The following is a 26,615-nucleotide window of genomic DNA, read 5'->3' on the forward strand; positions in this document are numbered from 1 at the left end:
GCTGACCAGGCCCGGTCGACCAGCCTGTAGAAGGGCCTTTTGGCCGAGCAGGACTTCCTGCAGGTTGCCCTGCAGGAGGTCCTGCAAAATCCCAGCGAACCCCCTACGAATTTTTTAATTTTTTTTGTGAAAATAGGAAAAAATAGAAAAAATTCAAATTTTTTAAAACTTTCAAAATTTTAAGATTAAGCCCCGATTAATGAGATTAGCCCCGATTAGGTCCGATTAGTGTGTATTACACGTAATTAACGTGAATGAAGGGGAATTAGTGACTCTTATGATAAAATTAGCCCCGATTAGGGCCATTTAACCTATTCACTCATGTGATTAGTATGAATTAGGGATAATTAGTGTCTTATGCATACTAATTACACCTGATTAAGAAAAAATAGCCCTAATTAGGGCATGTTAGCCTAAGTTAAGGTCAATTAGTGTATTTTAGCTTAAAATGAAGTTCTTTTAAGCCTAATTAGCAGCTTGAACATGGAAATTAGCCCCGATTAGGGCCGATTAGCCCCGATTAGGGCCGATTAGCCCCGAATATGGAATGTTAGCAGCTTTCACCCAGTAATTAACCTTGACTGTAATAACTCAAATTTTTGAGACTTTGTAAAATGTTTGATAAATAGTAACCCTGACAATCGGGGAAATTTTTTTTAGCCCACACTATGTTGTGCATGGGAAATTTAGTTTCCGAGTCGATAACGTCATTATACATACCAAATAATTGTATATAAACGCTATTAGTTTTTGAAAAAAACAAACTTTGAGAAACGACCGTATCTATGAACCGTCAAGGAATACGAGAATCACAATATAATTACGAAATTAAAATCCTACAAATTCAAACTCAAGTACAAGGCTTCAAAGCATAAAGGACGTACAAGAAAAGATATACCCCGCGAACCGCTTACGAAGGTTTATTACGAAAATGCATAAGCGACCGAGCGAACGCGTAAGCGAATAAATAAACTTATCAAGCCATGCTAACCATGCAATCTAACTAAGGTAAGAAAGTAACCATGTTTAACAACCAAATAGTAGCTAACTTAACAAGAATAGTAACCAAGCTAGTGCATAGTAACCTAGCTAAGTAAATAGTGACATGAATAGTGGTGAGAGTACTTAGCTAGCAACTAGCTTTGATTATTAGCTAAACTAGAAAGATTGTGAGAGATTTTCTTGTCCTAGAAGATATATACTACAAGATTGATCACTTTTCCAAGAAGCAACCAAGGCATGCAACAAAAAAACACTCTCTTCTCTCTCTTGAAAGCTCTATTCGGCTATTTCCAAGAAGAAGAAGAAATCAAATTCCAAAACTCCACTTCAACCCATGGAAAAATTCTCTAATTACTTCCTAAGCTTCCTACATACTAAACTAAGGTAAGATAAATTTTTGAGAATATTTCATTAAGGTTTGAATGGTGAAATAATTCCATGAAAGTGATGATGAATAGTGTAGAATAGTAAATTTTCTTGGTTTCTTGATTTTCATGGATTAATTTAGGGTTCTTAAGCTTACCCAAGTATCCCCAAGGTTCAACCATCAAGAAGAACATAGTTCAAGATTTCAAGAAAGGTATAAATCCTTGACAAACTTTATTTATGGGTTATTTTTCAAGAAAATTTAAGATCTTAGTTGTAAACCTAGTTTTGATGGTTAATATGTTATTATCTTGATGTTTAGTTAGTTAGTGCTAAGGTTGATAATTTTTACCTCAATAACATGATATTCTTGAGAGCAGTTAGTTTTGATATAATGATATGATGGTTTTTGATTCTTTATTTATGATTTAGAGCGAAAACGAAACTCGGATCGTAGTTGTAATATCGTTAATTAAAATGAACATATCGCAACCTTTAGTTTTATGCAGAGTTACAGAAAGTATAAACTGTATTTTATTAAAAATTAAGACTTTATTATGATAGACAATGTTATGAGGATCGTTTAGGCGCTTGAATCTCTTAATTTCGATTTACGGATCAAAAGTTATGACGGTTTTAGTAAAAACAATTTACGCGATAAAAACTGCTACGAATTACGAATTTTGGAAATAAAAATGATCGACTTAAGAATATTCAAAAATCATGAAATTTTTAAAGAGAGTAATAAATAGAGTTTATTAACTGCAATAAAAATTTCAAGTGAATAAATGGAATTTTCAATTTTATAAAAATATTGGAGCCGAGACCGCGCGAATAGAAACCCTTAAGAATCGAGAGGGGAACTGATGGACGAAATGTAAAAGACATTAACGGACATAAGGGATTTCGAAAAGAAAGCAAATATGACAAGTATTTGTACTTATTGGAATAATAAGAGTAAAGCGAGTTACGTGAACGATTAGTAAGTATCACGTATGTACAAGTAACGATAAATACGAACGGAATCTAACAAAACGATAATTGTGTATAATTATAGATTTCCGGGCGGACCCTAGAGCACCCTCCACTTCAAAGTACCCAGGAAAGTTTACGAAACTGACTTCATATACTGTTATGTTTTCCATGATAGTAAAATATGAGTATTGCATATCAATAACAATTGAATTCACAATGAGTATATCGTAGAATATTTTAACGCTGCAATAAAGCGTGATGCATAAATTATAAGACCGAGAGTCGGTCAGAGTTTACAAGTAAAACCTCGGGAACCATCCCGGTGGTATTTTAGACAATCAAAAGTCCGTACTTATTTTATTCCAATGGACTCGATGTCCTCTTGCGAAGTACTAAATACCTCGAATTTATTTAAAAACAATTTCCAAAGATCGTATTCCCTCAACTATATTTAACTACCCGAACAATGAATATTATTTCGGATATTCATTTAAAAAGGAGAAGTATTCCCCGACGATTACTTTTATTTTAAATTTAATTATTTAAGTATTATTAAAAATTAAGTTAATTTCTTAAACATAAAATAGTTGAGAAATATTATTTCAAATATTCTTTTAAAATAGAATTATTAGAGGTTTAATTATTTAATATTTATTAAATGATTTAATATGATTTAAAATTCATAAAACCTATTTTAAAAATATTTTATGAGTTTCATAAAACATTATAATGCTTTCGGATCGTCAAAAATATTATCTCGACTTATATTAAATATTTCGACCATAGTGTCAAAAGAAACTCCCCCTTATTTATTTATCTGTTGACAACGGTCAACTCATATTATCTTAGTACTTCCTCCAAAAATTCTCGGAAGTACATATATATATACATATGAGATGAGTTGTTTCTATCAACAAGCAAAATGCTTGAGGAACTTCGACATAATTCAAGTTCCAGTTTTATAATAAGATTATTTAAAAGGACAAGGAGGGGTAGACTCTAGAACTTTGTGTACTAGAGCGACTACTGGTGTGCCACATGTAAACATGTGAAGTATGTGAAAAGCCGTGGATGTATGGGCCACACATAATATGCTCGAATGCGGAAAGGGTGACAACTGGATGTATGGGAGTTGTCCTTCTACTAGTAGAAAAGGTTACAAATTTCCGTATTACGACTGATCATCGTATGCGGTAGCTTCGGTGAATGTCCTGTATTCTTCCAATTGTAATTGAGATGCAATACCGTAAGCCAAGCCTAGGTGATGGGTTTACCATTAAGGTATTTGTAGACTACTAAGTCAATAAAGGAACTATTTTCAAAGAAGGTGTGTATCCCCGCGAAGAACTATTTAAAAAAAATATATTTATTGTATATGGAATCAGACATGAATTTCTCATACAGTCTTTTCATACTGTACATTATTATGCTGGGCATTATAACTCACACTTGTTTTTTTAAATTGACACAACACAACAGTAAATCAAGATGCATATCATGAAACTCACGGCCAGGAAATGGGTAGGAAATGGCCAGTTGTTCCATAGGATGTTCCGTGTAGTACCCCAGGTAGACCGTATAAGCTGGATTGGTTTTCAGTTGTTTATAGTCCGACTTATTTACAAGTATGACTTATGTAAGATAATAATGAAGAAACGTATATTTGGCCGCCGGTCTAACCTTAAATAAAGGTTACACCCGTGGTAAGACTTAATAACTTATGGGACTGTAGTAATTATCACTTTGTGGATTGATACACTCTAGTAATAAATTGTTCATTTCCAAGACAATAGCATGTAAATGTGTGTGTGTGTGCTGATAAGTGTGGGTCATAAAGGTGTGGGTATTTATATATTGTTATACGAGATAAGTGTTATATAATGAATCAAGATGCATATCATAAAACTCACGGCCAGGAAATGGGTAGGAAATGTCCAGTTGTTCAATAGGATGTTCGGTGCAGTACCCCAGGTAGATCGTACAAGCTGGATTGATTTTCAGTTGTTTTTAGTCCGGCTTATTAACAAGTATGACTTATGTAAGATAATAATGAAGAAACGTATATTTGGCCGCCGTCTAACCTTAAATAAAGGTTACACCCATGGTAATACTTAATCACTTTTGGGATTGTAGTAATTATCACTTTGTGAATTGATACACTCTAGTAATGAATTGTTCATTTCCAAGATAATAACTTGTAAGTGTGTGTGTTGATAAGTGTGGGGTCATAAAGGTGTGAGTATTTATATATTGTTGTACGAGATAAGTGTTATATAAGATTCAAGATGGCGTGGCCTCCTAGATCCCTGACCCCAGATTTTGGGGCGCCACATTGATGAAGGTTAAGAGGCGATAAATGCTCGCTTTTTAGTCCTGATTAGGACCGTCTATTGTCTAACACCATCCAATTAGCCTGTGCAAAGGCCTTAAGTGTTTATACTCGCACTATATAAGTCGTTGTAAATGTGTAGGTCACTCCACACTTTTATGATAAAATGGCGAGACCAATGAAGGACAGACATCCATGAAGGGCCAAAAGTACCCTGAGTCGCAAAAAGACCATTAAAACTTTCGTGAAAACTCGAGAAGTATTCCCGGAAGTTGGGGGAAAATTGATATGAATAGAAAATACATCCTAAAGACACATTAAATGTTACATTAATTACACTTGGGCTTCTTATCTGAAGACTAGTACAGACCTGTCTGGTCCAAGCTTGTAGCAGACTCGAGACGGCCCATGTAGTCAAGGACCACCAGTAGAGGTCGTCAAGGTCCACGAACACAAGTTGTTCATGGACTAGGCCCAATACGGCTGGAAGAGAAGAGACATGTGTCCTAAACAGACTCAAAGTCCTACACAGAAGGTTCTGGAGTTCCTTCCCTTATAAGACTCATAATCACCATCTAAGTTGGAGACTTGCCCACCAAGTCTCCTAACACAAGTCTAACCCTATACTCACCTCTATATAAAGGGCTCTACCCCTCAACCTAGAACTATGTTTTTGGCTTGATTCTCTACTACACAGAGATACGTAGGCATCTTGCAAGGACCGGTAGTCCCGAACGCAAGAGCATCCATTAAAGCTCGAAACTCACAAACCCTAGCATTAATTACTAACGCACTCTAGTTTTTATTCAACAACAGATTTAACAAAGTACTCTCTTAATAAATAAAAATAATGTATACAAAAATTAAAAATATTTAAAATCTTAGCGAGGGGTGATCAGTCGGGGTTTATGGCATATATGAAGATAGTCTCGCTCCTAAACTGGCAGTCTTAATTAAACGAATTTAACAGATCTTCTGGAAAAAATTGACCATTACCATATGTTAACGATCTTATTAAAATTATGATCTAACATGCTCCATCAGATTTCAAAATACTAATAAAATTATAATTAAAATTAGAATCACAAGTAGTTGATACATCTTTCCAAGATGCTTGGGACTACAAAGGTTGTCCATCTAAAAGATCCACCACTGCGGGCTGGACTTCTTGAGCTTCATCAATCAATTATATTCAGCTTACTTAAAGTTTTTTAACACTATACAAATATTTTTTCTGCATCAATTTTAGTAATTATGATCATCTTATAGGTGTTGAAACATGTGAAAGATTGACCACCCTAAGCATTGCTATTAATTTGGTGACTTACTTAACCAACACCATGTATTCAGGTAATGCTATCTCCGCCAACATTATCACCAACTTTCTTGGAATCTGTCGATTAACATTATGCGCAACAATGAGGCAGTTATATATATCACAAATTAACAAGAATAGGCAATTAAATCAAATAATGAAACAAAACACGAAGGCAAACAAGAAGATAAATCAGTAATTGAATTGATAAAGAGAGGATAGAATACTTAGCTCTAACAGAAGTTTTAACAAATCTGAAAGAACTATGAACAACTGAGCCGCATAACCTTCGAGAAGTCTACATTATTTTTGAAGAGATTAATGCTTCACTTGCGATGTGTTGGATTACGGCAATATCATTTTCAGGATACAACAACACAGACTACTCCGTCCACAGATACGTAATAGTCAACATCGACCCGTACCTCAGTTTGCCCAGAAAACCTATGTTAATCTGTATGTTATGGAGGAGAGAAAATGAGAAAGATAACATCTAGGGTTTCACAAGTATGTGATTGCAGTATATATTCTCCAAAATGTTTAATTCTGTATATAATACAAAATAAAAACATAATTGAAGATATTACATTAATTAAAATAGATTTCCTGACTTAAACAGCATTTAATTCAATAATATCAGAAACGTAACAGTTAGGAAAGCCCATCCCGTCAGTATTTACACTCAGCAAATCTTGATTCAGGCGCGTCAGGATCAGACAGCCTCAGCAAATCCTGATCCAGGCGCGTCAGGATGAGACAGCCTCAGCAAATCCTGATCCAGTCAAGAGTATGTTGTTGAGTGGCATTTATGACACTTTATTACGCTCCGCAAAGCTTTGAATTGGTATATTTGTACTCAAGTTGTTGGTGTTTTAATGTGTTTTCTAGTGTTTTTGCATTTTCAGGCATTCTCCGGGTAATCAGGTGAATTAGCATTATTTTGGTGCTAATTTGGTGTTAGGAAGGTGTTGGAATAAAAGCTCGTGGAAGACCAGCTCAAATCAGCAAGGAAAAATGAAGAAATCATAATTTTAATTAGGAGGTCAGCGCGCCCGCGCTTTGATAGCGCGCGCCCGCGTTTAAAGTCCAGAAGCCCAGCGCGCCCGCACTGTTGAAGCGCGCGCCCACGCCAGGTCGAGAAAAGAAATCCTGATTCTATTGGGCTTTTGATCCAGAAAACTTCTACTCTGCATGGGGCTGCTATATATACATAAATAAGCTCGTTTTTTAGAAGGAGACATACTAGAGCACAAGGAGAAGACGGCAAGAGACCTATAGCACAATTCAACAAAGGCGAAGACGATCTAGTTTATTCTTGTGAATCTTTGTTTTGAGTCGTAATCTTGGATGCTCATTTCTTATTTTGTTGAACCTATACTCTTGTTTCATACTTTGTTTATTATTCTTTTATAAAGACTACGTTTATTATACCATGCTTTCATCGGAACCCACGTTGATGATGAGTCCGATTATGGGCTAATCGTTATCGTGGGGTTCTAACGGATTTATTTATGGATTTCTTTAGTTGATTTGTTTCGATGCCTTAGTGTGTGGTGATTGTAAGATAATCTAGTATTGATTGTGCTTATTCGTCTTTATGAGCGTCGCGAACTTATAAGATAGCGTGTTAATTCTTAATGAAGCGAAAGTGAATTTAAGGGTTTAGAACTTTCCATGCTAGCATAGGTTCATGTATTATTATTATGCATGATTCATAAGTAATTTTAACCATCTTACATGCCTTATGTAATCACGATAGATAACTTGTGCATTAAGACATTATGTTGTCAAATTCTATAGACATATAGCGTCTCAATATAATTGGTGTCTATTCAGCTTCTATCTCTTTTGTGGATGTCTGGTAGTATGGTATTTGTACAATGAAAATTGGCATTTATCAGTTTCGTGTTATCTGATCAGTATCATCACCATTACATGCTAAGGTTAAGAATGAAAAGGCTATTGAATGAAGTATTTAACGAAGTTAGAATCCCATGTTTGTCATATATATTAATTCAACCATTCTTATTCTCTTAGTTATAATTATTAGCTTAAGTTTACTTAAAACAATCTCAATTTGTTAATCGTCTTAGCATTGGATAATAACCATATCATTGTTGCATAGGTGCATATTCTTAAATTAACCGAAGAGTCTCTGTGGGAACGAATTTGATCTAAATTTTATACTACTTGCGAACGCCTATAATTGCGTGTATTTTAGCGCGTGTTTAGCGACTAACATATGTTATGGAGGAGAGACAAAGAGAGAGATAGCATCTAGGGTTTCACAAATATGTGATTGCAGTATATATTCTCCAAAACGTTTAGTTCAGTATATAATACAAAAATAAAAAAATAACTGAAGATATTACATTAATTAAAATAAATACCCTGACTTAAACAGCATTTAATTGAATATTATCATAATAAAAAACGTAACAGTCAGGACAGTCTAGCCCATCAGTATTTACACTCAGCAAATCCTGATCCCGGTATTTATTCCAGCAAATCAGAGTTAGAAATTCCTGATCAGTAGATATGACAGCCTCAGCAAATCCTAATCTTGATACAACCAGGCGTCAGGATCCAGTATTTATTCCAGCAAATCAGAGTTAGAAATTCTTGATCAGTAGATCTAACAGCCTCAGCAAATCCTGATGCAGCCAAGCGTCAGGATCTGTAAGTCAGTAAATATTTTAAGGATCTGTAAAGCAAATCCTAATGCAGCCATGCGTTAGGATCTGTAGGTCAGTAAATATTTTAAGGATCTGTAAGTCAATAAATATTTTAATTAAGAGTTAGAAATTCCTGATCAATAAATCCGACAGCCTCAGCAAATCCTAATCTTGATGCAACCAGGTGTCAGGATCCAGTATTAATCCTAATCTTGATGCAACCAGGCGTCAGGATCTAGTATTTATTCTAGCAAATCAGAGTTAGAAATTCAGCCTCTGACAGCCTCAGCAAATCCTAATCTTGATGCAACCAGGCGTCAGGATCCAGTATTTATCCCAGCAAATCAGAGTTAGAAATTCTTGATCAGTAGATCTAACAGCCTCAGCAAATCCTGATGCAGCCAAGCGTCAGGATCTGTAAGTCAGTAAATATTTTAAGGATCTCTAAAGCAAATCCTGATGCAGCCATGAGTCAAGATCAGTAGGTCAGTAGATATTTTAAGGATCTGTAAGTCAATAAATATTTTAATTAAGAGTTAGAAATTTCTAATCAATAGATCTGACAGCCTCTGACAGCCTCAGCATATCCTAAACTTGATGCAACCAGGCGTCAGGATCCAGTATTAATCCTAATTTTGATGTAACCAGGCGTCAGGATCCAGTATTTATTCCAGCAAATCAGAGTTAGAAATTCAGCCTCTGAAAGCCTCAGCAAATCCTAATCTTGATGCAACCAGGTGTCAGGATCCAGTATTTATTCCATCAAATCAGAGTTAGAAATTCTTTATCAGTAGATCTAACAGCCTCAGCAAATCCTGGTGCAGCCAAGCGTCAAGATATGTAAGTCAGTAAATATTTTAAGAATCTGTAAAGCAAATCCTAATGCAGCTAGGCGTCAGGATCTGTAGGTCAGTAAATATTTTAGGGATCTGTAAGTCAATAAATATTTTAATTAAGAGTTATAAATTCCTGATCAAGCAGTAAAATTCTTCGCCGAAGTCGCCTCGCGTATGCGAGACACCAAGACATTCGCCCAAATCGCCCTTCGACCTGAAGCAGCAGCGGCGCGCGTGTGTGCATGCAATAACATAATGCACACCCAGATGTCTTAGTAGTTGGTATACTACTCTTGCACATGGTATCATATAAAGTACTACAACCCTGTTTACTTAATTAATGTGGGACAAAACCCCCAAACCCATTTCAAACTATTAACTTTATCTCAATTTCTATATGAATTACACTGAAGAAATGACTCGCAGCTGTGAATGTATTTGTGTACATACAAGATAAATGATACTATTCAAGGGAAAATGATCACCAATCAGAAAGGGACAGGTGGAGCTGAGTTGGCAGGGGGAATAACGGCAACAAAGAGTAGTAAAGAGGTCGTTAGTAATGCAGCCAATTATGCAGCTGTCACTTCATTGCTGTATTATCCTGAATATTTACTATTTTCATTATTAGGTAAATGATTGGTGATAAAAGCCAAAGGAGTGTAAGGACAAAGTATCATTATTGAATATCAATTTCTTTTTCTCTCTATTCTCTCTTACTCTCAGATCCACTTTATGTTATTGAGTTCCATTCTCGAGAATGCTTTTCTTTGGTGGTTTGTCTTCTGATTAGAACATTGCTTGTCTCCATCCTAATTCTTAGGATCAGATTAAACTATATTATTTAAGAAGTATCATTGGTATTAGAGCGCAGACGCTCCTCGGCAACGATGGTGACTCCACACAGTGGCAAAAGCACAGAAGGAGATGAAACTACAACTCATCATCTGGAGTTAATATTGAAAACCCTTCTTGATGAACAAAGTGAAAAGCTGGCTGGCACATATCAACTACAGGGGGCTTCTATCGCAGAGCATGTAAAGGCTATATCAGAGTTGAACGACATGATACTTAGGGTCTCGATCCAGCTCAACAAGTTAACGGTGGACAAAGGAAAAACAGGGGATGATACGATGATTATTGGTTCAGCTGACAAACCCCCATATCAACACTACTCTACCCGTCTTACAAAGGTCGACTTTCCAAAGTTTGATGGTGAAAACTTGAAGGCATGGCTGTATAAATGCATCCAGTTTTTTGATCTGGAATATTCATGACCCGGATAGGATTAAACTGGCCTCTATTCACCTTGAAGGTAAAGCCATTCTTTGGCACCAAACCTACATAAAAAGAATGGGCGTGACACTACCAACCCGGGGTCAATATGTTGAGGCTATAACAGCTCGATTTGGGGAGCTTTATAACTATCCAATGGCAGATCTGAAGGCCCTGAATCAAATTGGTACAGTGCAAGAATACCATGATAATTTTGATGCCTTGGCCAGTAGACTTAACTTATCGGAGGAATATTTGTTAAGCTTCTACGTTGGTGGATTAGAGGCGGAAATACAGTTAGCAGTACGGATGTTCAACCCTAAGTTACTATAACAAGCATTGTGTCTTGCTAAGCTTCAAGAAGCGAGTGTTAAAGCTCGTCGAATGCAAACCCAACCCAAACCACCACTTCTCCCAAACCCCACCTCATCAAAAATCCCATTCACACCTACATCCTTCACCAAAAACACCACTACCCAGAAACTCTTCATCAGTACCAACCGTAAAACGATGACCTCGGCTGAATTCAATGAAAAAAGAGCTAAAGGAATATGTTTCTGGTGTGATGCCAAATATGAGCCGGGTCACAAATGTAGAGGCAAGAAACCGCAGCTCTACCATATTGAAGTAGAGGAGGTGGACGAAACGGAGGAAGTAGACCAGTCTTCTGAGGAAGTATATGCAGAAACATAGGATTTGGAATGTGCCCAGATCTCAATGCACGCCATGAAAGGGATGTGTGCATTTCAGACGATGAGGGTGCAAGGTCATCATGGGAAAAAGTCTCTCCAACTGTTGCTTGACACAGGTAGCACCCATAACTTCATCGACTCTTTGAAGGCACTGAAATTAGATTTTAAGATCGAAACAATACCTCATATGTGGGTGAAGGTAGCTGACGTGGGGCAGGTTCAATGCAACACGATGATTAAAAATTTCAATTGGAAAATGCAAGGATCTGACTTTGCAGCGGATGCAATATTATTTCCCTTGAGTGGAAGTGATCTAGTATTGGGAGTGCAATGGTTCACAACTTTAGGCCCAGTGGTGTGGGATTTCAAACAACTCACCATGGAGTTTCATCATAAAGGGAGAAGGATCAAGTTAAGGGGCGCAACAGGCAAAGAACTCAAAGGAGTGAAAGCGGCAAAACTTGATAAACTGGTAGCTTCCTCGGGAGAATTATCAATGCTGTAACTAATTCCTATGGAAGATGGCATACGCACAGGTACTCCTAATTCCACAGACCCTTCCTTACTTGAATTATTAGATAAGTATAAGCCGGTTTTTCAAGACCCAACTACTTTACCCCCAATACGTCCTGCTTTTGATTATCACATACCCCTCAAGGAGGGGACAAATCCCATTAATACGAGGCCATATAGCTACCCGGTGTTACAAAAGAATGTCATCAAGGAGATGGTGGAGGAATTACTCGAACAAGGAGTCATAAGGTCGAGCAACAGCCCTTTTGCAGCCCCTATAGTACTGGTTAAGAAAAAAATGGGCTATGGAGGATGTGTATCGATTATAGGAACCATAACAAGGCAACTATTAAAGATAAATTTCCCATCCCTATCATAGAGGAGTTGTTGGATGAACTAAAAGGAACAAAATTCTTTTCGAAGATTGATCTGAAGTCGGGTACCATCAAATTCGCATGAGCTCTCCGGATATTCATAAAACGGCGTTTAAAACCCACTTTGGCCACTTTGAGTTTTGGTGATGCCATTTGGCCTTACCAACGCCCCCTCCACATTTCAAGCTTTAATGAATGCGGTTTTTAAACCACTGCTTCGAAAATGTGTACTAGTGTTTTTTGACGATGTGTTGGTGTATAGTTCCAGTTGGGAAGAGCATTTGCATCACCTGGAATTGGTACTAGAGAATATGTGAACTAATTCTCTACATGCTAATTTTCAGAAATGTGCTTTTGGATCAACTCAAATTCGCTACCTGGGTCATGTAATATCAGAAAAAGGTGTGAAGACGGAACCGGAAAAGGTACAGGACATTCTGAATTGGCCCAGGCCTGTGAACTTAAAGCAGCTAAGAGGCTTCTTAGGCCTCACAAGATATTATTGCAGGTTCATCAAAGATTATGGAAAAATCTGCCGACCATTAACTCAACTGCTGCGCAAGGATGCTGTTGAATGGAATGATGAAGCATCAAGGGCATTTGAACAATTAAAACAGATCATGAGCTCTCCTCCGGTATTGTCACTGCCAGACTTTACCCAACCATTTGTACTGGAAACAGACGCCTCTGGCCAAGGTATTGGAGCGGTTTTAATGCAGCAAGGCCATCCCATTGCGTTCACGAGCAAAGCTTTCTCGGAAAGAACAATGCAACTATCAGCATATGAACGGGAACTTATGGGTGTTGTGTGGGCTGTGAAAAAGTGGCAACACTACTTAGTAATGCAGCCATTTGTGATTAGGACGGATCAACAAAGTTTAAAATACATGCTGGATCACAAGCTTGCAACACCCTTCCAACAGAAGTGGTTATCTAAAATTGCAGGTTTTGACTATGTGATAGAATACAAGATGGGAAAGGAGAATAAGGTTGTTGATGCTCTCTCACGAACACCCAACCTCCATATCAACACCATGATGGTCACTTCAGTGCCTGAAATGCCAAAGGTGCAAATACGATAATCATGTTTATCCAGGCCTTCTACAGCCCCTACCCATTCCAGAAAGAGTGTGGGAAGCGATAACCATGGACTTCATCAAAGGGTTGCCTAAGTCCCATGGTAAAGAGGTGATATCGGTAGTCATTGATCGTCTTAGCAAATACACTCACTTTATTTCTCTATCACACCCATTTACGACATTAAAGGTAGCGCAAGCCTTCTTGGATTATGTGTACAAACTTCATGGCTTCCCTACAACTATTATCTCCGATAGAGATAAGGTTTTTATCAGTCAATTTTGGACTGAGTTCATTAAACTCCAAGGGGTCAGGCACAATTTTTCTACCTCATATCATCCCCAAACCGACGGTCAATCGGAGGTATTGAATCGCTGTTTGGAATCGTATTTACGGTGCATGTGTCATGAATCACCGAAGGAGTGGAGTAATTGGTTGCCCTTAGCAGAATTTTGGTACAACACTACTTACCATACGGCTGCAAAAATGACTCCTTATGAAATAATGTATGGCCAGCCACCTCCCCTATACAAACCTTATTTACCAGGTTCTTGCCTTGTGGAAGTAGTAGATCGCAGTTTGCACCAGAGGGAGCGTACTGTAGCCTTACTCAAGGCTAACCTTGCAAAGGCCAGAAATAGAATGACACAACTGGTGAATAGGAAGAGGTCTGAGCGACATTTCAATGTTGGGGACTGGGTCTATCTCAAGCTGCATTCATACCGGCAACAATCAGTAGAAGGAAGAAACAACCAGAAGCTCTCAACAAGGTACTATGGGCTTTATGAAGTAATTAAAAAGGTGGGAAATGTGGCGTATACTCTCAAGCTCCCAGCAAACTCAAGGATTCATCCCACTTTTCATGTATCATTGCTAAGGAAACATCAGGGCACTTTACCTAAAACCATTACCATGCCACCTCCTGGGAGAGAAGAAGAAGCACCAACACTAAAGTTACCTGCAGCTGTGATGGAGATCAGGACTGTGAAGCGAAAGAACCTACCAGTGGTTAGTCAAGTGGGAAGGCTACCCTGTAGAAGAAGCATCATGGGCTATCCTGTAGAAGAAGCATCATGGGAGGATGCCACTGTGATAATGCAGCAATTTCTACTATTTGATCCTTGGGGTCAAGGATCATTTCAAGGAAGGAGCATTGATACAATTCAAGGGGAAATGATCACCAATCAGAAAGGGATAGGTGGAGCTGAGTTGGCGGGGGAATAACGGCAACAAAGAGTAGTAAAGAGGCCGTTAGTAATGCAACCAATTATGCAGCTGTCACTTCATTGTTGTATTATCATGAATATTTACTATTTTTATTATTAGGTAAATGAATGGTTACAAAAGTCAAAGGAATTTAAGGACAAAATATCATTATTGTATATCAATTTCCTTTGCTCTCTATTCTCTCTTACTCTCAGATCCACTTTATGTTATTGAGTTCCATTCGCGAAATTGCTTTTCTTTGGTGGTTTGTCTTCTGATTAGAATCTTGCTTGTCTCCATCCTGATTCTTAGGATCAGATTAAACTATATTATTTAAGAAGTATCAATAAACTAGGGAGGCACTGGGGTTATGGTACATGTGCATCTGCAGTTGTGATTGGCCTTTTAGTATTTTTATCAGGTACAAAAAGAAAACAAAGCGAAGCTACCACATAGCAGGCAGTTCTTGTAAGCTTCCGGTCAATTATATGCCGAATTATATTTACAGTTTTCTTTGTTTTTCAGTTTAGAACTTATTTAAGTGTAGAAGATACATGTGTGTCCACAACATATACAAGCAACAAAGACTTCTTTTTTGTTGTACATATCCTGTTCCTTTATAGAGTAGTGCTCGATGAAAACTAAAATAAAGAACGAGAACGGTGAAAAGCAAAATAAATCACCAAATTCATATACACATCGATCGCCAGGTTTTTATACAATTATTTTGACGACTTACTTCGTTTTTTCGAGATTCTCATTTTATAATTTTCTAATCAGTGCATGTTAATATGCATAGGGAGATGGATAGAAGCTCCACTCAACTTATCTTGATTCTAACTCTTCCGCTGTTTTGTTCTCACTCTTTTTCTTTTTCATAATAGAAACTTCTATGTTCTCACTTTTCTAATTATCCGACCAAACTAAGCCAATAAGATTATATAAAGTTTGTATTAAGAATGTCACGTTTCTGAACAGGTTCTTGGACAAGGAAGCCCTCTTTGATAACAAAGATTCTGGTAGCAAAACTCTGGTGATGAATAAATGGTACCGTTCTACTTTAACCGATGTTGAAGAAGTGAAACAAGTAATTAAAATGTTACCAATATGGGCAACCACAATTATGTTCGGGACAATTTACTCACAAATGGCCACATTTTCAGTATCACAAGCTACCACCATGAATCGTCAAATTGGCAAATCTTTCAGAATTCCAGCAGCCGCCTTATCTGCTTTCTCTGTTGGTAGCATCCTCATAACTGTCCCAGTCTATGATGGTATTATCACACCAACAGCTCAAAAATTACTTCAAAATCCCCAAGGGCTCACGCCATTGCAACGTATATATAGGAGTAGGACTTGTTCTATCAATATTAGCATTGGTGGTAGCTGCACTTAACTGAAATCAAAAGACTAGATATTGCTAAATCAAATGATTTAGTTGATGATCCAACTGTCGTACTTCCCATAAGTGTGTTCAGGTTAATCCCACAGTTTTTCTTTTCTGGAGCTGGGGAGGCATTTACCTATACTGGACAGCTTGATTTTTTCCTTGAGTGTCCTAAGGGAATGAAAACTATGAGCACGGGGCTGTTTTTGAGTACATTCTCATTGGGGGCTTTCTTCAGCTCCATTTTAGTTACCATAGTTCACAAGATTACATGAGGGGATGAGCCTTGGCTAGCTAATAATCCCAATCGAGGGAAACTCTATAATTTCTATTGGTTGCTGGCAATAATGAATGTTTTGGACCTGGGTATATATTTGCTATGTGCTAGATGGTATGAATACAAGGACAAAACTCTGGCCGAGGTGGGAATTGTATTGGAAGATACAGAACTTAATCACAAGGCATAAGGGGTTTCCTGTTAAGATCATTCTCATCTTCTACTTTCTTAAATTCAGTGTGGTGCTTACATCTATTAACAGAAAAAGAAAATTGATTACAACTTGCGAAGCAAGCTGTAACAAATGTAAGAATAGAAATTAGTTCCTGGCATAAAGATCAAAGATCAGCCTATATACATACAATCATTGGCAATGTGTTACATTGCATTGCTCTTTCTTTCTTTACTTTCTTCTATCTGCAAAGTGTTACATCTTAATTATTTCTAGCGTTGAAGTAGAACTAATAATCTAAATAAATGATTAGCCAAAGGCTAATAACTTGAAGTCCAATTAGGAACTATAACAAATTGAAAGACGAAGGGACTGTCAATAAATTATATATATTTCAGCCGAAAACTATGATGCAAGAATCTTGATATTGATGTGAAATCTCATTTGAGTCTACCTCTGTCCATATTGGGCCATAATAAGCCCCCGACACAACACGAGCATTGGGGTAGTGCAGAGCTGTCTTTGAATTTGTACTAGAAGGTTTTCTGTTTATGCATAAGCTGAAAAGATGTGCACAATTGGGTAAGGAGAAATTCTTAGAACATGCATCTGAAAAATGAAATCTGAAGAATGAAAATTTGTCTATGGTTCGCATCCCCAAAATAGAGTCTGCAGTTCAGTTCAACCTAAATCTCCAATATAGAATATTTTAATAAATTCAAAGACTCCCAAATCGTAAAAGAAAATGGACAATTAACACCGGTCATTTACTAATTTTTATGTCAGATAACCTCCACTTACACTTCAAAATTTAATACAAATCCGTTTGGGAGTGTTGTTGGAAACTACTGTGTTGTGAGAAAAAGTGCTGGTGGAAAAAGTGATGTCAGAAAAATTAGATGACTGTTTGGTAATGAGATATAATATATAAAAATAATGTTTTTGAAAAAGTTTGATAATGAAACTGATAGCTACTTCTTGCAAAAGCTGAAAACATTTTTTTCCAAAAGCATGGGGGACATGCTTTTGCTAACCGCAGCTTTTAGACCAAAAACGTTTTTCCAGACAGCAGCTTTTAGAATTTACCACACACCTTTCTGACAGTTTTTCAGCAAAAAACTGTTGTAACTGTCTGTAACAGCAATACCAAACAGAGCCGTAGTTACGTTACTACATAATTTCTTATATTCTTTCAAATGTTTCTTATATTCTTTCAAATGTATGTTGGTGCTTTTTAAGAGGTGGTGAAAACAGTTAGATTTGTGTACTTAACAACTGAAGGCCATTATTATTAAGCATTTAATTTGGAAAAAAGAAATAGAGAAGTTACCTTTTTGAAATCAGGACACCTTGTTTGAATTAACCCCAGAATCGCTGAAATCGCCAAATATATCTGGGCAGTCGTTCCATTTTCCTGTCTCTCGTGCTTCCCAATAACCGCCTGCATAGTGAAAGGAGGAGTCCTCACTTTCTCTTCTAAACCACCTGGCCTTCCAGCCATTTTCTTGTATTTTTCTCGACTGTAACAGAGACACAAGAATTTTTTTGTAACCATGAAAATAATTACATAGAAACTGAAATAAAAAAAGCATGTGTGTGCGCGTACCAGCATATATGTGTATATATACAGATACACTATTAGAAACAATTCTAATTGTACACAACTATATACGATTATTATGGAACATAAGTTAAAGACAGATGGCTAAAAGAGAACTGGTCGGTATAATTCAAGGCAGTCTAACAAACTAATATCTTCCAAAGATTTAGAGCCCGGAAATTTAAAAAATAACTAAATTTTAAGCCAATTGAATTTATGAACTACAACATTTTGTGGGCAATGAGTCAGTTTGGTAAAAGCAGAAACACATAAACTATTTTAAGAGTACATTCAAATGCCTACTGCAGCTAATATAATTGCAATTATGAGTTGGAGTTTCATCTAAAAATTAGTTTCTGATGTTACAGAAAGAAGGCTTATCACATACCATCCTCTGCCGCGTCTCCAACCTTAGCTTCTCTTCATTTGCCTTGTCATACTCACCATTCTCTAAATGTCGTTGATCTGGTCTAAGTCTTGAATCCGTACACGGAAGCATCTCCTTAATCCGTGATCAAATACCCGGAATCAGACAAAGCTATAAAAGACAATTAGATATATATAAGAGGAAAGAGAAGATGCATATGAAATTATTGTTCAATATGTCATCTCTACCTGTAGTCCTGGTGTTAACTCATTTAGTGTGATCGCGAATGGTGTTAAGTTGTACCGCGTAAGATTAGGAGGCGTTTCATTCCTCTTCCAGAGCAAAGATGCATCAGAAAAATCTTTCATCTTTATACTCCCATCTCCTTCTGTATAGTACATGCTGTCATCCCACTTCCCGCAAAGTGAAGCAACTTTTTTTCCAGAGACATCTTCCACAGATCCATTAACCTGTACATGAAGTACGAATTGTTTAAAGTGCAGCAGCAGTAAAACATGTGATGGTTTTTAAAGTGTCCTAAATCTTAGGTCTAGGAAGCCACACAGGTAGAATTAACCATCAAGAAGCGGTTTGATCTACTGACTTTAAGCACCTAGGATTTTTAAAATATATAACAGAAGGAATTGGCAGATGGAAGATATACTTATTTACCTGACGAGGATTTCGATCTAGAATGGATTGCTCTTTGAACTTGAGTTTGCATGAATACTGGCGATTACCATTGATTTGCATTGTCCCATGGTGGTCACAATACAATTTACCAAGGATAAGATTATAAATGGTAGTAGTGACCTGAGAAAATTATACCAACTTTAAGAACATTTTCTACTACAGAAATCAAAATGAATCGGCAAAAAAGAGACACTAGATACTTATTATAAACAGAAACATTATATGTGCTCCAAACCTTGCTCCATTGAAAAATCTCGCCATCATCAAACTCTAGAGTAAGTGTTCCAACAGGATCAAGCTGAATTGATCTTCCCCAGAATTTTGATCTAAGGTTGCTGTCCCCCCAAAATTTCCACCCTTTCCCCTCAGAGTGGCAGGCAATGATGGTTGGATGATGACTTACCTGTTTCAAGTAATTAAAACATATATAGTTTTAGTAAGTGTACAAGACAGCGTACAGAGAGCATTAGTCTATAAATCTGCATTTTGCAAATGTTGGGGTTTTTTTTGAACTTGTCTACAATTCATTTATGCTTTCTGCTTTCACTCTAGCATGCAATGAACTGTGCTAAAACAAACAAGTAGAATGAGTTTCTTTGCTTCAGAGGTAAAGATCTCTCGAGCAAACCAAACCCAATTTCTGTTACAATAATACAATTTTCCAGCGCAATGTGCATGATAAAACTTAACTCCTGATCTATTTAGGATGTGAATAAGGAAGCTTTAATATTATGATCATCCTTTGGTAATTCTCTATTTCATATAAGTGAAAAGGAGGGATGGGAGAATGACATCTCAATGCTTTTCTTCTCTCATGCATACCTTTTCAGAGAAGAATCGCAGTCCTTTATCAGGATAGTCAGCTTCATAAGTTTCTCCTAACATAGGATTGAAAGGTTTACAATGCCGGCCATCAGATGATGCATATCCGGAAACCGCAAAAGCAGCAACATTCAGTATTCTTAGGAGACTGTTGCCCTAAAAGCATCATACGAAGTACAAACAGATCAATAGTCTGAAAGATAATAAATAAGAGTGACAGACATGTCTAAGAGAACTACTAGTTATATTAATCATCAAAATATATGGGTCAGATTAGGAAACAGATTACAATGTTGAACAATAACAAATGAGAAAAGAGAACGACTAATAACAGGTAAACTATTTCCAGAATCCAGTTATAGAGAATATGTTAATTAATTTCGAGTAGCTTAAGATCTGATCTCCCCAAAAACACATCAGGTACCATCAACGAGTGAAACTAATAGTACATTCAATATTTTCCGCCTCAAATACTAGTTAGAAATGGGGTCAAGGAGATGAGATATATCACATTGGCTCAAACTGTGAGCAAAGTGCAATATCGTAGGCCTGTCCGATGGATATTTCTAAAAAATAAAATTTAAGGCCTTCCAAAGCTAAAATATCCTTACTCTTGTAGTTATAGGAAAATTCACTTCTAAATTGGAAAGCAAAAACAAAGTTATGCATTTATATGCTCCCAGAAATATATTACTGATGGGCCATTCACAAATTCATGTGAGCGAAAACTGCTTCAATTTTCATTGATGTCTTAATATCCATAAGAGGTTACATCAAATATCCATCAGGAACTTAGGAAGTAGTGTGCATTACATTTAGTTACTACAGTTTAACTGAGAGGCAATATAAGGATGTACCGGTGGATAGAGTAGTAAAGTCAAAGGTAGTAATGATTTATATTACATTAGGAAGATACCAAAGTATAAGAAACTCGATTGAATAAGACACATTAAGAAGGAACAGTAATGGATTTTACCTCCTTCCCGTGCTCATATGCCCGATCTAAAAGGTAAGAATACTCTAATTCCTCGAAGCATTTTTGGAGAGAAGATATTGGCTCATTAAAATATACCGGAAGACAGACACGACTCAGATCTTTTCCCACCATATCCTTGATCATAGACCAGAGACTGACCCCTTTCTCCTTTTCAACTGGATCTGGTAGCCTTTTTCTCCTCTCAATGTCAGGATATCTGGAGTTGCAAGTATCAGTTTTATCATTAATTTTGTTTGGATCACTAACTTGACTTTCATTTTTGTCACTGTACATTGTGTGATCCACGGGACCAGAACTGGTGGTTGTTTCAAGAAAATTCTCCGTGGTGTCGAAAAAGCATGTATCCTCTTCATCTGACACTTCATCAAATTCTTGTTTCTCGACATCATCTGATGATTCAGTTGTGCTGTATTCTGCATGACAGAGTTATTATACCATAAGAACTAAAACAATCATATTCATATCCTCGGAAATTTAACTTGACTTGATAAAAATCAATGCAACGATTAGAGTGTGCCATGGAGGGCAAGACCTGGTAATTTTTGTGCAACTACACAGTTCAGTTGTAAAAATAGGCAAGTAAATGTAGATTATCTGGATAGAATCGACTGTATCTTGTAATGTTTTATATAAACTGGTGACTTTTAAGTGGAGGAAGAGGAAATAATTGGGTACACAATATGTGACTACTTCATTAAGAACTGCCTTGTTGGAAAAATAGAAAAGATGTTGACTTCAAGAAATATTATGTGATGTAACAGGAAGATCAATTGCTAGTTTGAATCTTCAGTATGCTAAAAAGTGACAAGAGCGTAGAAATAAGGTGGTGGAAGAAAGATTAAGGAATCTTACCTAGACCTATACCATTCAGAAAGGAAATCTAATGCATCGTTACTCCAAATAAATTTCACATTTGTAAGTTGTTTTAACACCAACTTGCTCTTCAGTCTAATTCAATTCAATTTACCCCTGGATCCAATAGTACAAGGACTACTCATCTTGAATGGAGGGTAGGGTACAAATCTATTTATAGACCTACAATGACTCAGCAATCAGCCATATAGCAGTAAAAGAGACGTTCAGGGGTCCTAAACCTGACAACTGAAAAAGGTTTCACTCATTGTTTAATAAAATGCACGCTATCATACTGACCACATATGTATTACATAGAGACAACGAAAGAAATGAGGACAGATGAAATGAAAATCCCTTAAGGAGCGGGAGCATAAGTAATCAGAAAATGCAAATAAAATTAACAAGAGGAGTAACACCTTAACTCAGGACACTGTATTATCAAACTTATACAGAGTAACCAGTTCCAAAACTTGGCAAATACGCATTCAAGTTTATGCTTGGTTTATCCGCAGTTTCTTCTTTTGCGTTTTTGTGTGTGTGAGTTTCAATCAAAAACCATTTACTTACCACGCCCTTCTCCATATTCATTCTTTGATAAGTGGTATCCACCATCCTGAACACCAGAGGTCTCAGCTTCGAAATTTGACGCCTAGATATACAAAGATAGATGCTTAGCAATGGATGACTAAAGAATCTTGCATTTAGGCAACAATTAAAAAATTCAAGTAGTTTATTAGTATATGCAAAAGCATATAAAATTAACATAACCAGTCAATGTACATCTCAGTTTAAAACAAACAAATTAAGTTACATTTATCTTCCTGAAGTTTCCCATATGAAACTCGTAGGTTGCAACTTTAAGTGTCAAAAAAATATTAATAAAATACAAATATTTGGTTAAAGTAAAAAAAACATAAGTTTAATGGTTTTGGCCTGTAGCTTGATAGTTACTTAGTGCATGTGTATTTTGTTAGAGTCTAATGCACCCTAGCTCACCATGTTTGATCCTGTAAATACTTTTGCATACATACAGGAACAGTTTGACCGAATTGGGGCTTGGGACATAACAATGATTTACTTATTAAGTATCAGAGATAAATTATTCTTGTTGCAGGAGTAAATTTCATATCTACGACTTCTGTCCAGCATCAAAATCATGCTTCCACCTTGAATGGCCAGAAATAGATATTAAATCCATTGTTTCAGTTACAAGCTTAAAACACAAGACTGACTGTTTACATTTACATTCCAAGTAATGCAACTTTTTTTTAAACGATCATCTTATGCAACTTTGTAACACAGTATCTATAGTTTTTGACTCAAAGAAAACTTACCTCTAACTGCCTCAATGTGTCAAGCAAATTGGAGCGCTCTTCACAAAGAACTTTAACTTGTCCTTCTATCTCCGAAAATTCTGAAAGCATAATCTGCTCACAGTCCTTGACAAGTGTCTCACAGATCCCATCTTCAAGCAACCGTTTCTTAAGCCTTGCGGTAGAAATAGACAAGTCATTTGGCACAAGAGAAAAATTTTCGTTTAATGGTCTTAGGGAAAAAAGACTTCTAGCTGAAAATAAAGCCTTTATCCATTCCACCCTCTCTTTTCTGGAATGTGTCCTCAGGTGAAGAGTCTTAGTAGCAGTAAATATGTAAAATCGTCTATTGTCAGACTTACTCTCTCTAAATGAAGAGATCTGCTAAGAAAATCAAAGAAAAGGATATCAGAACTTAGAAGCACACAAGGAAAGCCTGCTTTCTGTAATCTTATTTTTTCTATACGAACTAATACTAACAAAGTAACAATCCTTATGATTCCAAAACAAAAATAAGCATAAAAAAATTACCCTTCCAGTAACCTGTAATTTCTGAATAATAGTACTAAATTATTAAGGTTCGTATCAGTTCTACATATAATCTAAAACTTTTAATGTTCTTTCCCATCCATCCACAACTTACACCTTAATGCAAGATATAAACATTAATGCATATTAATACCATTTTTATGTTTTTTTCTTTTTGCTAAATCACAATTTCGAGTTTAAAATTTTTTTAACTCAATGACTAATACTAATATAAATTAATAGTACATAAGCCATCACTATAGGCCCCTCCCTGCTATAAACTAAACAAACTTTACAGTTGACACATTATCCATTATATAAAAGCACTCGTCTGAAAGGTCAACTCAATATCACTATACCAACAGTCCATATGCAACATAGTACAATCAAGTCACCTGCAAATATAGCCCAAATGGATCCAAACCCACAGCCAAAATAGAATAAGACAAAATGGTCAAACCCCAAACCAACCTTTGATATTCAAAGACAAAGATTCAAGGATAAGCCTAAAAATCTCATACAAAAAATATCCCTTTTTTTCCTAGCATCCCAGAGTTGGATCTTTATGCAGTTGTTTTAATGATCTTGAGTATTAGTATAAATCCAAATGGAATTATAGTAAAGAGCTGTTATATCATATAGAAAAAGATGCTGAAGGGATCAGCTTATTAACATTTTACAGTGAGAGAGAAACCGGCCAGAAACAAGATTGAAAAATGTAGTGTACACGCAAAGAATAAAATAAATACAATCTTCAAGAAAATAAAAACAGATGGTCTTTTCTTAGTTTTCGAGTCTTAGAAAACAAGAAAGATTACATAAAAAAATTATTTATCAAAATCAAGAAAGATTAAAAAAAATGGTTGATTAAAGTGTAAAACTGAAAAAATAAAACAAAGAAACCTAAGCATACAAAAATAGCCAGGGCATTATCATATTTCATGGCCACATTTCCACCTGCTGCTGTCACCCTCTGTAGAAAAACAGCACTTGTACACTTTAACAGTCTAATTGCCCTAAAACAATCAACTTAAACATTATTATAATATACTAGTCTATAGACTAAAACAAAACTTTCTACACAAACTACTTGCACAACTGAACAAAAGAAACTAGTGGTTAATGGAGTCCCAAAGCTCAGATATCTAGAAATTAAGCTCAGAAATTAATAATAAAGAGTCCTTTTCTTGATTCAAGTGGTAGTTGAATATTATGATTAGGTACATTTCTCATAGTGACAAATAGAAACACAGACAATAACTGTGTGAATTTGTCTGTTATATATGCACACACCCATACGCATAAGCAACTTCATAACAAACACTAGTTGCCACTAATTTTTTGTGCTTCCCTTTCTTGTTATTTGCCGAAATCGCTAAAATGTAACTTTCAAGTTTTAATAATATTGTACCATTTATAAACGAAAAGTTAGTACATGTTATGCATACAATGAATTAGTAGTGTTTTTTCTAAACCGAAATTTATTTAATCATCGAGATTATTACTTTTAAGTTTAAATAAAAGCGGAAAATATACATGTGTCATATATAAACGAAAAGTTGGTAAGTGCTATGCATACAATGAATTAGTCGCCGTTTACAAACCGGAATTTATTTAGTTATCGACATTATAAAACATATTTTATCTTAATGCTGGAATCGAAAAAATAAACATAATTTATTGAGTATTAATTTTTCGAGATTCTGTCGTAGATGCATTACCTTGAGATGGACAATTCCAGGAGGTTTAGTCTGAACTCTACTTCCACCGGAGCTGCCAAGACGCGACAACCGACTAGATGAAGCGTCTCCAATGATCCGAACATCTTCACTAGAACTCAAAACATCTCGATTTTCGACACGAAGCTTAGAGTAAGAAATGACACCGTTACGGAGAATAAACCAGCGAGATCTCCAGCCTTTACCGTAGTTAGTCCACTTATAAAGTACTCCAGCGAAGCAACTGGCCGACTCAGATCCAGCATTGGCGTCGAGTGGTACGTCGGAGATTGTTAAGTCCGGCGAGTGATCTCCGATCGGCGAATTGTCGAGTGTTATGCAACACAGAGGATGCATTTGTTTTACACGCATTGCTGTGTGTGAGATGAGGATGATCGAAGTTAAATCGAATTTAACAAGTTATTGGATCGATGTCTTTGTATATTTTATATTGTATACGAGAGAGAGGGGGAGAGAGAGAGAGAGAGAGAGAGAGAGGGAGTTGAAGTAAAGAGAAACTTGCAAGGCTAATTAAAGAATTAAAGCAGGCGTATGTATAATTGACAAACTTGTACCGCCATTTTCAATTTGAGAGAGAGAGGAGAGAATGATATGCAAGGAATATACTATTTATATTTTTAATGCGGAAATTGTAGTTTTATTTTTAATGCTGAAAATGTAGTTTTATTTTTTTTGTTCATGTATAATTTTGCTATAAATATACTCACGACACTGGTACTTATAAAATTCTAGAAAATTCAAAAGTGGTTACAAAATTTTTGCTAAATTTTTACAAAAAGTTTTCTTAAAATTTTGGTAAATTGTTACAAAAATTTTACAAAAGTTGTTATAAAACTTTTGTTATTTTAAAAATATAAATTTGAATATTCTGTCATACTCTTATAATTTTTTTTTCTTATTTTGTGTCGGGTACTCTTATAAAATTTGATTAGGTTAAATTTAGCATGTTTCTTTTGATTTCCGCAAAGTAATGGTTAGAAAATCAAAATACGAAAAGTCCAGGATGTGTTAAGATGTATTGTCATATAAATTCTACACACGAATGAAAGAAATTTCTTATCTCAATTTTATTAAATACAAGACGTCAAAACTATTAAGAACATTTACAGCAAATTTTGCATTAACATTTTACTATAAAAATGACATTCGGATATTTCTAATAGGCGATTTAAGCGGTTGGTTCGAAGTCATTCTTGATTTTAAATTACAAACTCATTTGAATAATAA

General features: G+C 36.0%; 1 protein-coding gene across 5 annotated transcripts; it reads right to left on the reverse strand.

Moving 5' to 3' along the window:
• Positions 1 to 16,609: 16,609 nt before the first annotated feature.
• Positions 16,610 to 25,964, reverse strand: LOC141677362 (oxysterol-binding protein-related protein 2A-like). Of its 5 annotated transcripts, none has more exons than XM_074483254.1 (11): positions 25,371 to 25,961; positions 23,143 to 23,502; positions 22,376 to 22,457; positions 20,933 to 21,366; positions 19,957 to 20,112; positions 19,370 to 19,537; positions 19,114 to 19,254; positions 18,690 to 18,911; positions 18,463 to 18,576; positions 17,805 to 17,994; positions 16,610 to 17,034 (listed from the first exon to the last, which is right to left on the reverse strand). In XM_074483254.1, exons 1-10 carry the CDS (start codon positions 25,737 to 25,739, stop codon positions 17,815 to 17,817), a joined length of 2,226 nt encoding a protein of 741 aa, XP_074339355.1. In that variant the 5' UTR covers positions 25,740 to 25,961; the 3' UTR covers positions 16,610 to 17,034; positions 17,805 to 17,814. The 5 variants fall into 5 exon arrangements, 4 of the variants coding, with proteins under 4 accessions (XP_074339355.1, XP_074339354.1, XP_074339357.1 ...); XM_074483253.1 differs by having other exon boundaries at positions 23,143 to 23,505; XM_074483256.1 differs by lacking the exon at positions 25,371 to 25,961 and adding an exon at positions 24,563 to 24,759.
• Between the last annotated feature and the right edge of the window lie 651 nt (positions 25,965 to 26,615).

The sequence above is a fragment of the Apium graveolens genome, chromosome 8 (assembly GCF_009905375.1).
Source record: "Apium graveolens cultivar Ventura chromosome 8, ASM990537v1, whole genome shotgun sequence".
Taxonomy (NCBI): domain Eukaryota; kingdom Viridiplantae; phylum Streptophyta; class Magnoliopsida; order Apiales; family Apiaceae; genus Apium; species Apium graveolens.